Source organism: Phocoena sinus, chromosome 15, assembly GCF_008692025.1.
Source record: "Phocoena sinus isolate mPhoSin1 chromosome 15, mPhoSin1.pri, whole genome shotgun sequence".
NCBI lineage: Eukaryota > Metazoa > Chordata > Mammalia > Artiodactyla > Phocoenidae > Phocoena > Phocoena sinus.
The window spans coordinates 25846350-25859535 of NC_045777.1; the positions used below are offsets into that span (position 1 = coordinate 25846350).

At 46.8% G+C, this 13186-nt stretch overlaps 1 protein-coding gene across 1 annotated transcript; it reads right to left on the reverse strand.

Annotated features, from left to right (window-relative positions):
- Positions 1 to 450: 450 nt before the first annotated feature.
- Positions 451 to 12446, reverse strand: BPIFA3 (BPI fold containing family A member 3). Its single transcript, XM_032606579.1, has 8 exons — positions 12413 to 12446; positions 12102 to 12240; positions 6211 to 6361; positions 4002 to 4109; positions 2983 to 3132; positions 1687 to 1771; positions 1201 to 1264; positions 451 to 668 (listed from the first exon to the last, which is right to left on the reverse strand). Exons 2-8 carry the CDS (start codon positions 12223 to 12225, stop codon positions 634 to 636), a joined length of 717 nt encoding a protein of 238 aa, XP_032462470.1. The 5' UTR covers positions 12226 to 12240; positions 12413 to 12446; the 3' UTR covers positions 451 to 633.
- Positions 12447 to 13186: the final 740 nt, after the last annotated feature.

Here is a 13186-nt window from a genome sequence, read left to right on the forward strand (position 1 = left end):
GGCTGGAGGGTCATTGGTCACCCTGATGCACATGGTTATATCCTCCTGGAACTTCTCGTTGGGCTGAATCAAATTTGAACTCAGATCTGTTTGGTGCCAGTGTTTATACTTTACCACTCTGTCACCGTTCTTCTTCACCCCCTTGGAGCCCAGCAAGGTTCTGGGCACATATTAGGTGCTCAATAAACATGGGTTGAATGAACAAGGGGATGGGAACCCTCAACAGGACCCTCCCCACACTGATGAGCACATCCATGGATGGGCTTTTGGCTGCAAATTACAGGAAAAGAAAGAGTGTTTTCTCTGGCATTTCTGGGCTGATGAGCAAACTCAGGCATATCCTGGGTTTGGGATGGACTTTATCAGCCATCAGCCAAGTCTCAGGATGGACCTTCATCAGGTCTGACTTTTGGAACTCAAACCTCAGGGCCCAGGCAGAAGGACCTCTGTACCCTTCAGAGCTAGAATTTATTGTGGAAGAGGACAGGATGTCCACAGGGCCTGTGGTAAGAGTGGGACATCAGAAGCCCCATTCTGAGGGCGACTTGTAGTCTCCAAATCTGGAATCTTCTTCTGATTATCAGTGGGCAGCTAGGGGGCGCTCAAGTCTGGCTTGTGGAAGTCTGGCTGGACTCAAAGTTGGTTGAGTTCATGAGCAATGGCCTGTTCTGTAAGGAGAAGAGGCAGAATCAGTCACCAGGTGTCTGCCCTCTGACCCCCAGGTCCACACCGAAGGGGTCTCTCATCCATCCATGCTGACCAAGGCCTGGTGCCGGGAACATTCACATTAAAACTCTTCAAATGATATCTAATTATTCAGTTCTTGTGTCTTCCACTCACTGTGAGCTCCCTGAAGGCAGGGACTATATCTGTTTATCTGCAACTGGGATGGGGGAGGGCTTGGGTGTGTGGGAGGGCAGTGCTCCCTAAAGGATTGAGTGGAATCTTGGGAGAAGCTCTGGTAACCTGGAGGTTTGGGTGAATTGGCGGGGCACAGCCTGCTTGGTAGGGGTGCCCTCTGCTGTCCCAGCTCTCTCAGGGGATAGTGAAGGTCATGGTCATATGGTCACCTCTGAGTGTCCTCAGAGCACATGCAGACACCCCTCAGCAGGCCTCAATGAGAGCTGCAGCGGGGACACCTCTTCTGGCCATTTGCCCGTCCTGAGTCCTCGCCCTGGAGGGACACAGGTGCTCACTCACCCATGAGGCTTTTCAACAGTTTCACATCCAGCTGCCTGAGGATTTCATCGATCAGAGGACATTCCTGGGCCACCAACACAGAGAGAAGGGTCAGACCAGGGAGTGGGAAAAGAAAACTGGAGGCGCTGTGGCTGGAAGCCACGGGATTTCCACAAGGAATCATGGCAAGTGTGGCTCCCTTGTACTGAACGCCAACTACCCACCAGGTGCTATGCACAGCACTTCCGTGCTTTGCCCCCCTGAATCCTTGTGGCTCTCTGTGAAATGGGGACTGTGATGGTTCCCATGTTACAGATGGGGAAACTGAGGCTCAGGGAGGCTAAGTCACTTGTCCAAGGACACACAGTCAGTAGATGGCAAAAATTAACATCTTAATTTGAGATTTCTCAGGTTCTAAAGCCCAATTCTTTGCTGAAATGCCAATATATATGCCCTGACCCTCAGACTCAAGGATGCCCAAGGTGAAACTACTTTTCTGAAACTTACCTGACTTTCTATCAGGTGTGGGATAACTTTTTCCAGGTTGTCTCTGAGGTTCTGGAAAAAATGTTTCATCTTTGGTGAGATACCTCTAGAAAGAGAGATAGATATACAAAACAGAACAGATAAATATAGACAATACTAATGTCAGGTGCTGTGTGTGGAGAACATCTCACACAGCCATTTAATCCTCAGAGAGCCCTACATGAGAGGCATCATTGTAAGCAATAGTCAAAGGCGCAGCTCAGAGAGGTGATGTGCCTTCCCCAAGGTCACACAGCTAGTTAAGTGCTGATTAGATTAGAACCAGGTCAGTAACTACAGTCCACAGTTTTCTTCGTGGATGTCTGGCATGATCTAGGCATTCAGTGAATGTCTGATGAATAAATGAATGGATATCCACTGATGACCTAGTTGCTTTCAGCATTCTGGAATTACAGAGAGAGATCAGACACAAATCTTGCCCTTGAGGGACTCAGTCTGTTGGGGTTGACACACTTGGTCAGCTAGTCTACAGATCTTTATTTAAGTCTATTTTTTCCTATCTTGTTCACTACTGTATCCCTAGCATCAAGCATGTTGTGCCTAGCACATAGTAGGTTCTCGGCAAATATGTGTTGAATGAATGAGTGATGAGGAAGAGCTTTAAAGAAGGAAGGAGGGGCATCCAAGCATAAGGATCAGCATATGCCAAGGCACGGTGGTATGAAAATGTATGGCATATTGATGGAGGGGGGTTCTTCAGAGAGACTTGAGGGCAAAGGGCTGCAGAGTGGGGTAGGGGACAGGACAAGTAGGGCCTTGAGTGACATCCAGGAGTTTGCTCTTCATCCAGAGGGCACTGGAGAACAATTGGAGTGTCTGGAGCAGGGGCTGGCTGACATGGCTAGATTTCTGGGCTAGAAAGTGATTTCTGCTGCAGGGGGAGAACAGAGTGAAAGCGGTGAGGCCTGAGTCAGGGAAAGTTGGAGGAGGCTCCCACAGTGGTCCAGGAAGTGGACTACGAGCCCAGTCAGTGGCTGTGGGGATGGAGAGAAAGGGAGAAGGTGAGGGTTGCCAGGAGGTCATTGATGGGACCTGTGGAAGATGGGCTGTGGGGAGTGAGGCGGAGGAGGAGTCTGGCTTCTGGGACGGTGGCAGGGCCACCTCTGGGATGGGGATGCAGGAGGAGGAACAGATCCTGGGGAAGATCCTGGGTGAGATCTCTTTGGGGCTCACCCAGGAGGTGGTGGAGACCTGTGGCTGCAGCCAGGGCCAGTCAGGAAGGGGCCCAGCCCTGGGGAGGGGTGGCTGGGATCTTACTCATCGAGGACAGTCATGCGGACGCTGCTGGGCTCCACGCGGCAGTTGCCTATCACCAGATCCCTCCGGCCAAACTCATCTTTCTCCAGCCAGAACTCCACAGCGAGGTTCATGCGTGCGTGTGTCTTTATGATCTGGTTATTGAAGGGCCTGGGGACGCGAGAGAGGAGGAGGGGGGAGGGGCAGGAGACAGAGAAGGAATAGAAGGAGGAAGAAGCAGCCAACACGGAGAGTGGCTCTTTCAAGACATCAGCACAGTGGGGCTCCACGTTGCCTGGATGTTAAATTCTGTGGTCAGCGATTAAGGAGAAAAACATTACTAGCCAGAGCGCCTTCTGAAAATCCTTTAAATAGACCAGATTAGGGGGCCTTCGGAAATTCAAGAATTGAGAGTTAATCTTATTCTAAAATCTTTACAATTTAGTGGAGCCCTCCCAGAGGCAGTAGATGTTAAAGGGTAGTCTAAACCGGAGGAGGGAAGGGTGATGTGATCATTAAACTTTCTCTTTTTTTTTTTTTTTTTTTTGCGGTACGCAGGCCTCTCACTGTTGTGGCCTCTCCCGTTGCGGAGCACAGGCTCCGGACGCGCAGGCTCAGCGGCCATGGCTCACGGGCCCAGCCGCTCCGCGGCATATGGGATCTTCCCGGACCGGGGCACGAATCCATGTCCCCTGCATCGGCAGGCGGACCCTCAACCACTGCGCCACCAGGGAAGCCCCCTGTTTCTCTTTTTAAAAATCGTTGTAGGGAACTCACATAGGTTTAAATGAGCATATGACCTGCCTCCACTGACCTGTGATCACCATCCATATTTCAGCTGAGGAAACCAAGGCTCAGAGATTTGAAGTGACTTGCCCAAGGTCACACAGCAAGTGAGTTCGGAAACCAGGAATTGAAACCAGTTTGCAGCAGAAAGATCTGGGTTCCCCAAATTGCCGAAATCCACCCCCCTCCCCCCACTCCCAGGTTCCCAGTGAAGAGGAACAGTGCCCTTCAGGCCCCGCTTCTGTATGACTTACAGTCTTGAGTCAATGTCAAATTCAAGTGAGATGTTTGCCAAGAACCACTCCTTATGGAAAGACATCCGGATCCCACCATAGTCCAGCTGAATGTTGGTGACGTTGGCGCTGCACAAGGAAAGAGCAAAGACCCCTGCAAGGGTGAAGGGTCTCAGACCTCAAGGCCTTGGGCGTTACAGACAAGGCTGGCCTGTCTCCTAGCAGTCGGATTTGGAGTCAGATCCTTTTACAGATGCTCTGAGGGCAAGAGCTCCCTGCCGGAGCCCTGGGGTTACAAGCTGTCCCTGAGCGCCCCCAAACAGCTCCACACAACTGACTTGTGAAACCCATAGCCAACTGCGGACCCAGCCCCTGGGCCCGTTCTCAGAGCCAGCCTCCCACTCTCAGTGGATAGCCCCACCACTTTCCCAGGGGCCCAGACCCAAACCGTGGGAGCTGTCTTCAACTTCTCTCCATCCCTCACCTCCACATCCCACTCATTAGCAAATCATGTTGGCTCCGCTTGCAAAATATATCCTGAAATGGGCCACTTCCCCTTACTCTGCTGCTTTCATCTGGTCAAGGTCACCATCACTTCTTGCCTGGAGATGCTCTAGTTTCTCTCTGGGCTCCAGGCTACAATCTTGGCCTCTCCACAAACGATCTCCATGTGGCAGCCAGAGGGGCCTTAACACTCCCCTATCACTCAGTGTTCTCCACTGGTTTCTCACTGCTCTTGCAATAAAATCTGAACTCCCCATCACAGCCCCTCAGATCTGCAGGGTCTGGCCTCACCTGCCTCTGTAGCCCCATCTCCTACCACCCTCCCCTTGCTCACCCAGCCACACAGGACTTTTCCTCCTCCTCAAATGCATCAATCTCCTTCCTACCTCAGGGCCTTTGCACTCACTGTGCCCCCATGACCTCATGTCACTCACCTCCTTCTCTTCATTCATATTTCTACTTAAGGGTTAGGAAGGTCCCCCCATCAGCCCTCTCACTCTCACCCCTGACCTGGCTAAATTTGTCTTCACGTTATATCCCTCCATCTGAAATTAGTTATTTACTTTTGTGTCCTGTCTCACTAACTAGGATGTAAGATCCAAAAGGGCAGGAACTGTAGGTCTATGTAGAGCTGTATTCCCAGTACCCAGCCCAGGTGTCGGTACACAGTAGGCGCTCAATGAATATCTGTAACAATTGTTAAAGGAATGAATGAAGGGAAGTGATTGTGACTGCACACAGCAAGGGAAACCCTGCTGGTGAGTACTGGCGCTCATTAAAATGCAGGGAATGAGGGATTCAAATCAGAGAGAAGGTAGGTCAAGGGCACAGCAGGCTGGGATCATGGTGTTACATCTGAGCAGCTTTGAGACCAGGCAGCTGGGGAGGCCTGCCTCCATTGAGAGGAAGGGGGGAAAATGGAGGTGGAGGACAGGCCCAGTTCTGCGAGGCTAATTATACCAATGGCTACGCATCCACTACGTGCCACAGGGAAAGCTCCTAACAGCTCCGGGACGCAGGGATAATTACGCCCATTTCATTGAGGAGGTCTCAAGGCTGGAGCTCAGGGAGCTCAAATGCCTTGCCCAGAGTCACACAGCTTTCAAGCAAGAGTGGGGTTCAAATGTCTGACTCTAGTCCTGGGTTCCTTTGGCACCCCAGATGTTTATCCAGGCTGTGCTCTGGGTACCCATTTTATAGATGAGACCAGAGTGGCCCAGCAATTTCCCCAAAGTTGGTGGCAGAGTCAGGATTTATTTATTATTTATTTTTTTATTTAATTTTTTTTGTGGTATGCGGGCCTCTCACTGCTGTGGCCTCTCCCGTTGCAGAGCACAGGCTCCGGACGCGCAGGCTCAGCGGCCATGGCTCACGGGCCCAGCCGCTCCGCGGAATGTGGGATCATCCCGGACTGGGGCACAAACCCGTGTCCCCTGCATCGGCAGGCGGACTCTCAACCACTGCGCCACCAGGGAAGCCCCAGAGTCAGGATTTAAATGCAGAAACTTTTGCTCCCAAACCTTCACCTTTAATTATTCTGCTGTGCTGCCTCTCCCAGTGACCCTTTGTGCTGGGCCCCCTACTCATCCTTGTGCTGGGTGTGACATCTCCTTCCAATCTTCCCTCCTTTCCTCTTCACAGGCCTCGTACTGCCATGCCCTCAAGCTCTGCCCTCTTAGAGCTTTATCAGGAGTCCCAGGGCCAGTGACGGGGCTCAAGATCTCACCTGCCTTCTTGATGCTGCTGAAGGCTCACGCTGCCAATTAGCCAGCCCACCATCCCCGAGGCCGTCTGCCTGGAGGCATTCAGACTGTCCAGGAAGCGGATGTTCTGGATTCGGCGCTCTGTATTGCACTTCATGAGGCCCTGCGCAATAACTGGAAATGGACATGGGACCAGTGACATTGCACGATGTCCTGGCAAAGGTGGGGGGTTTGGAGCCAGGAGGCCCAGGTTGCAGGCTGGCACACCGGCTTCTTGCTGAGTGATTGGTGTGTCATCCCCCTTCCCCCAACACTGAGATCCACATTCTTCATCCGTGAAATGATGCTTTGCAGTGTTGGTGTGACACACCTGCAGAGGGTCTGGCAGGCAATAGCTGCTAAAGAGAGATATTATGGTTGAAATCCTGCCCAGTGCTGTATCTCTGAATGTGGAACACAGAGCCTAACGTACAGGATCTGGATCACAGTAAATGTTGGTTGAAGAGAAAAAGAGGTGGGCAAATAAGGAGAGAATAAATGGAAATCCTCCCCCACCATGCTCGGAATAAACTGCAAGGCTGGGTGGAGCTACAAGTGGAAAAGAATGAATTCCAAAAAGGAGGGAAATTTGAAAAGCTATTGACTTGCGTGAAGTCCTAGCTCTCTGGACCCTCGACCCCAGCTGCCCAGGTTGGGGGCCCAGTTCTGACAAACCTCAGAGCTCACCTCAAGACACATTTATTGCACTGACTCAACCCTCTAGGTGTTCAGGCCCCACACTGAGAACTATGTATTACTGCAGAGCCACAGAAGCCATTGTCACACCTCACCAGTATCCTCCAGGGCCAGCCCCCAGACCCCCTTTCAGCACCCCATGTTTCTGCTGCAGAAAGTGTCTCTGGGGCTTCCCTGGTGGCGCAGTGGTTGGGAGTCCGCCCACCAATGCAGGGGACACGGGTTCGAGCCCTGGTCCAGGAAGATCCCACATGCCTCCGAGCAGCTAGGCCTGTGCACCACAAGTACTGAAGCCCGTGCACCCAGAGCCCGTGCTCCACAACAGGGGAAGCTGCCGCAATGAGAAGCCCGTGCGCCGGGACAAAGAGTAGCCCCGGCTCGCCACAACTAGAGAAAGCCCACATGCAGCAACAAAGACCCAATGCAGCCAAAAATAAATAAATAAAATAAAATAATTAAAAAAAAAAAAAAATGTCTCTGGAGTCATAGATCTGGGTTCAAATCCTAGCTCTACTACCTCCCTGAGTCTTGATTTCCTCATCTGTGTAATAGGGCAGTAATAATACCCATCTCATAGGATACTTACTAGGAATATTGAGACATTTAGCCAAAGGATATTTACTGAGCATCTACTGGGTATCAGGTTCAGTACTGGGCACTAAACACACAAACCATTTTTCTACCTAGTAGGAGAACATACAGTAAAGAAATAGTTTCAAGGATGGAGTGAAACTATAGGTATGCCTAGAACTCTTAGTAGTTCTTGGTTAATGATGATAGTAGCACTTGGGAATTCGTGAGCAGCAGACACTAGTAGTTGTCAGTCCAGTATCCATCCATCCATCCATTCGTCCATCCATCCATCCTCCCATCTATTCTCCATCTATCTGTCTATCCAATATCCATCCATCCATCCATCGTCCCATCTATTCTCCATCTATCTGTCTATCCAATATCCAACCATCAATCCATCCATCTACCCATCCATCCACTCATCCATACATCCTCCCATCCAACCTCTTATCTACCCACTCTCCCATCCACCCATTTGTCCTATTCTTCCCATCTGACCCCTCTTTTGATTCAGACACTCTTTTCAATTCTTGGTCCAGATGAGGCTGTTGATTATCATTGCATGGTGACTCTTACAGGTACAAAGTTCGCATATGATCCAAGTTGGTTCTATCAGACTAAACAGACCCTATGCTTCATGTTTGAGGGGAAGGTTTCTTTCTCTTTCTCCTACTGGAAAGGAACAAGACAGCCTATAGCTCCAATGGCCACTGGCCACCATTTTCCTATCACACTGTGAACCAACAGCCTGTGGATGAAACCATGACGATAACAGAGCTAAAAAAGGATGAAATTCAGTTCTGGTTGGCAGCTTTGAGCTGCTGATTGAACCAAACCCAGAGCTTGCCCTACCTATGACTTTCAGTTGTGTGAAATACTTTTTTTTTTATTGTTTAAACCAGATTGACCTGAGTTTTCTGTAACACCCTAACAGATACGTGAGAAATGGTTGTAGAGATAAACATTTTCACAGTTGAAAAACACTTTGCACATACTTGCCTTCATTTAAGTCTCAAAAGCAGCCCAATGAAACAGCATTCTAACTGCACCTACTGTACAGATGAGGATACCTGGAGCCACAACCACATGTGAATATATTTGATAACCTAAATGCAATGCATACATTTATGGCAAACCATAAAATTCCAAGTCATGATGAGGGGAAATGGGAAACATCGGTAACTTAAAACTATTAAGAAATAGAAACAGGGCTTCCCTGGTGGCGCAGTGGTTGAGAGTCCACCTGCCGATGCAGGGGACACGGGTTCGTGCCCCGGTCAGGGAGGATCCCACATACCGCGGAGCAGCTAGGCCCGTGAGCCATGGCCGCTGAGCCTGCGCATCCGGAGCCTGTGCTCCACAACGGGAGAGGCACGCGTACCGCAAAAAAAAAAAGAAATAGAAACAGGTGATCTCATTCCCCCAAAGTTTTGATCTAGATGGTTTTGTGGAAGACTTTTACCCAACTTTATGAAAAGGTAATTGTGAAAGAAAATAGAAAAAGAAGACGCAAAATTCATTTTATGAGGCTAGTACAACTTGCTTCAAGAACAGTACAAGGAAAAGATATTACACATCAATTTTATGTATGAAAAATTTGCTAAGATCCTAAATAAATTACTAGCTAACAAATCTAATAGCTAATAGTACATTATAAAAATATTATATTACATTATAAAATATAAATTTTAGTTTGATACATTATAAATACATTAATGTATATTATAAAAATAATACATGATAAAAATAATGAAGTACATTATAAAAATAATATAAAATAGCAGATTATAAATAGATAATTATAGTATGTTATAAAAATATCATATTTATTCTAGAAATGCTAGGATGGGTTCAAAATAAGAAAATCTATTAATACAGTTTATCACATTAACAGAGTAGAAGAAAAAGATGGATTAATTTTTAGATGCAGAAAAGCATTTGTTAAGGACCAATACTGATTTATGATTAAGAAAATTTTAGGAAACTAGAAATATAAGGGGACTTTCTTAACATGATAAAAACTATATCCCAAAAACCTACAGAAATATACTAAGTGGAGAATTCTAGATATATTCCCATTCCTATAGGAGGCCTTGGCTATAGTGCAAGATAAGAAAAAGGCACAAGAAGTATAAGGTTTAGAAGAGAAAAGATAAGACTGTCACTATTTGCAGATGACATAATCCTCTAGAAAGAAAATTGAACAGAATAAATAAGACAAATTATTAGAACTAATAAGCGGTCAGTAAGACTTTTGGATAGCAGATTAAGTTTTAAAAATCAACAGCTTTCCTCTCATCTGTACCAGCAATACCAACTAGAAAATATAATAGAAAATTAGGCAATATTTACTGTGGCAACAAAACCCATAAATTCTCTAAGAATCAATTTAACAAAATGTACTTAAGACATTTATATAAATTTAAAATTCTGTTAAGGGATCTAAAATATAATCTGAATAAATTGAAAGATATATTACTTTTGTAATTGCCTAACATAATACTGCAAAAATGTCAATTGTCATTAAATTAATAAACAAATTCAGTGAAACCCTAATTAAATTTCCAGAAGATTCTTTCTCTTTTTTAAGGAACTCAACACAGTCTAAGATTCATTTGGAAGAAGAAAGTTCTATCAGATAAAATGGCATTTTACAAAGATGTAGTATTTAAAATATTATGTTTTGGGTACAGAAACAGTTACACAGACACAGAACACAGAACTCAAAAGGGAATCCATGTGTTTGGAAAGTTGACCATTTAGTAGGTGCGTTGAATGGACTCATAAGGAGAGAAGTGAAGCTGAATCTCTAATTTACAGATGTAAACATACATAAAGATAGCCTCCAAATGGATTAAAATCCTCTATGTGAAAAGTGAAACTGTAAAGCTGTTAGAAAAAACAGGCTGGAGACAAGGGCTTAAGACTCATCAAATATAAACCATAAGATGAAATGTTGATGAGTTTGAAAATATTCCTGTTCAATGAAGTGTCTACAAACAAAGTTAATAGGTGACAGTTTGGGAGAGATGTTAGCAATGCTTAGACCTGACAAGGGACTAATGTCAAGAATAAATTAATTAACATCTTCTCAAATCAAAGAGGATTAAAAAGATTGGAAAGCAAATAGAAAAATGGGCAAAAGATAAGAACAGGGAATTCAAAGAAGTCAAAATGGCTGACAGAATTAAGACGTGTTGCTCAAACTTCTCACTAGTCAAACTAATCTCACTAATCAAGCTAAAACAATTAGATATCACTCAAACACACATCAGACTGGCAAACAATTAGAAAGATGCTGTTATGTACTGAATTGTGCTCCCCCCACCCCAAATCAATATAGTGAAGCCTTAATCTCCAACGTGACTGTATTTGGAGATGGGGCCTTGAGGGAGGAGTTAACGTTGAATCAGGTCATAAGGGTGGGGCCTTAATCCGATGGGACTAGTGTCCTTATAAGAAGAGTAAGAGACACCAGAACATGCTCGCTCACCCTCTGTACACACACAGAGGAAAGACCCTGTGAGGACGCAGTGAGAAGGTGGCCATCTACAAGCCAGGAAGAGAGGTTTCACCAGAAACCAACCCTGTGGGCAACTTGATCTTGAACTTCCAGCCTCCAGAGCTGCGAGAAAATAAATGTCTGTTGTTCAAGCCACCTGGTCTGTGGTGTCTTGCTGTGGCAGCTCAAGGAGGCTGATACCAGTGGATTCTCTCCACTGTTGGGAAACAAGGGATACAGGTATGCTTGTTTGTTATTGGAATGGGTGTAGACCGGCACAGCCATCCTAGAAAGCAATCTGGCAGTCTTTAGTTAAATTCAGTTTGCACCTGCCTTAGAGCCCAGCCATCTCCCTTCAGGGTATATCCCAGGGAAATTCTCCCGTAGGTTCTAAGAAGGACACGTGAGAATGTTCGTTGCTGTGTAGTTTATAATAGTGGGAAGTTAGAGACAACTCAAGTGTTCATCCCTAGGGAAATGGCCAAGTGATGATGAAGTGGATGTATTTCATGGACTTTTCTGTACAAGTCTGAAGCAACAGATGTCAACAGCACGGTGTCCAGTGAAAACAGTAAAAAAAAAAAAAAAAGAAATCTATACGGCTTTACCATTTATGTAAATCAAAACACTGTATGTTTTACAAGGATATGGGCACTTAAAAACACATATATTAGGGAATTTCCTGGCTTTCCAGTGGTTAGGACTCTGTGTTTTCACTGCGGGGGCCCGACTTCAATTCTTGATCAGGGAACTAAGATCCCACAAGCTGCGCAGCACCCCCCCAAAAAAGCCAACACCTATATTAAACAAGCTGCAATGCCTGCCAAGGAAGAGGGGAATGGGAGTGAGAATAAGAGGTCGAGAGGAAAATAACATAAAATAAAACACAAGAGGGGTCTTGCCATGGTTCATGATAATGAGGATATGCTAGGAATAGGCATATGATCAACTCAAACTCAATTTTGTGTACTTCAGGTCTAAGAAAAAAGGAAGAGAAGAGGACAAGTGACCAATTCCAGGTCATCTAGCAAGTCAGTGGTGGGGTCAAGTTAATGCTTTCCCTACCCTCCCTGTGACAGTGGGCAGAGCATGGGCTTAGCTTACTTCTCGCCAGACCCGATTTGCTGTCTCTGTGAGTCTTGGCCAGGCCAGGCCAGGGCTGCTTATGGAGTGCCAAGGGCAAGGCCAGTGAGCTGAGGAGGACCAGGAGCCTCCAGAGTGAATGCATCTTGGGTTCTTGGACCTGTGGGTATTAAGCAAGGTCAGATGGTACCCACGTGGATGGCTGCAAGGGTGGCCACCTGGATGGATGGACTTATGGTTTTCTGTAAGAAGACGACACCGAAGTTAGCCCCCAGCATGCTGTGGGGAGGTGCCGTGATGGGCTCTGGCAGCTGCCACTGGGGCTTGCTCACATGGTGAGGGCAGCAGGTGGAACCCTGTGGGGAGGCCAGGGATCCAGACGGAAGTCTTGTTGCTTAGAGACACCCGGTAGACCCCACTGTTGGGTCATTCAGTGGGAAACCTCTCCCAGACCAGCACAAGGTGGATGTTGGTGACTCTTCAGTGAATGAATGAATGAATGAATGGGCAAGGATGGTTAATCTCAGGCTTTCCAATTGGACTAGGACTTTCTTAAGTCCTCTGCAATGCCTATCGCAATGCTTGCTTGTGAGAAATTAAGTGCTGATGATTGTCGAGGGACCGGATGACTGAATACATAAAACAGGATGGCTGGTCTCTGAATCCCCCACTAAATTATATGTTTCTGGAGCGCAGGGTGTGAATTTAATTAATCCTCCTGTGTCCAGTGCCTCCCATGTTTACCACATGGTAGTTACCAGTGATGTTTATTAAGTGATACAAATGAATGAATGAATAATTGGATGGATGGATGGTTTGTGGATAAGATTTACAGGGAGGGGACAGAGAGCCTTGAAGCCAAAGCATTAGGTTCATCTTGTTGCTCTGGGTTGGAGGGTCATTAAGAATTCAGTTCAAATCCCCTCTCCTCACCATCTCAAGACGTGGCATCCCAATCCATCCAGTTGCTCCAGCCACAGCCCTTGGAGTCCCCCTCGACTCACTCCTCTTTCCTCATCTCCCATGACCCATCTGTCAGGAAGTCCTGTCAACACTTCCAGGGTCTGACCCCATCTAACCACTCCTCCTCAGCTGCCATCATCTTG

Coding starts and splice junctions, on each gene's coding strand:
- BPIFA3 (XM_032606579.1), bottom strand. CDS start 12,225: ATGCATTCACTCTGGAGGCTCCTGGTCCTCCTCAGCTCACTGGCCTTG. Junction 3,133..4,001: donor TTTGACATTGACTCAAGACT/GTAAGTCATACA, acceptor TCGCGTCCCCAG/GCCCTTCAATAACCAGATCA. Junction 1,265..1,686: donor CACACCTGATAGAAAGTCAG/GTAAGTTTCAGA, acceptor TTGGTGGCCCAG/GAATGTCCTCTGATCGATGA.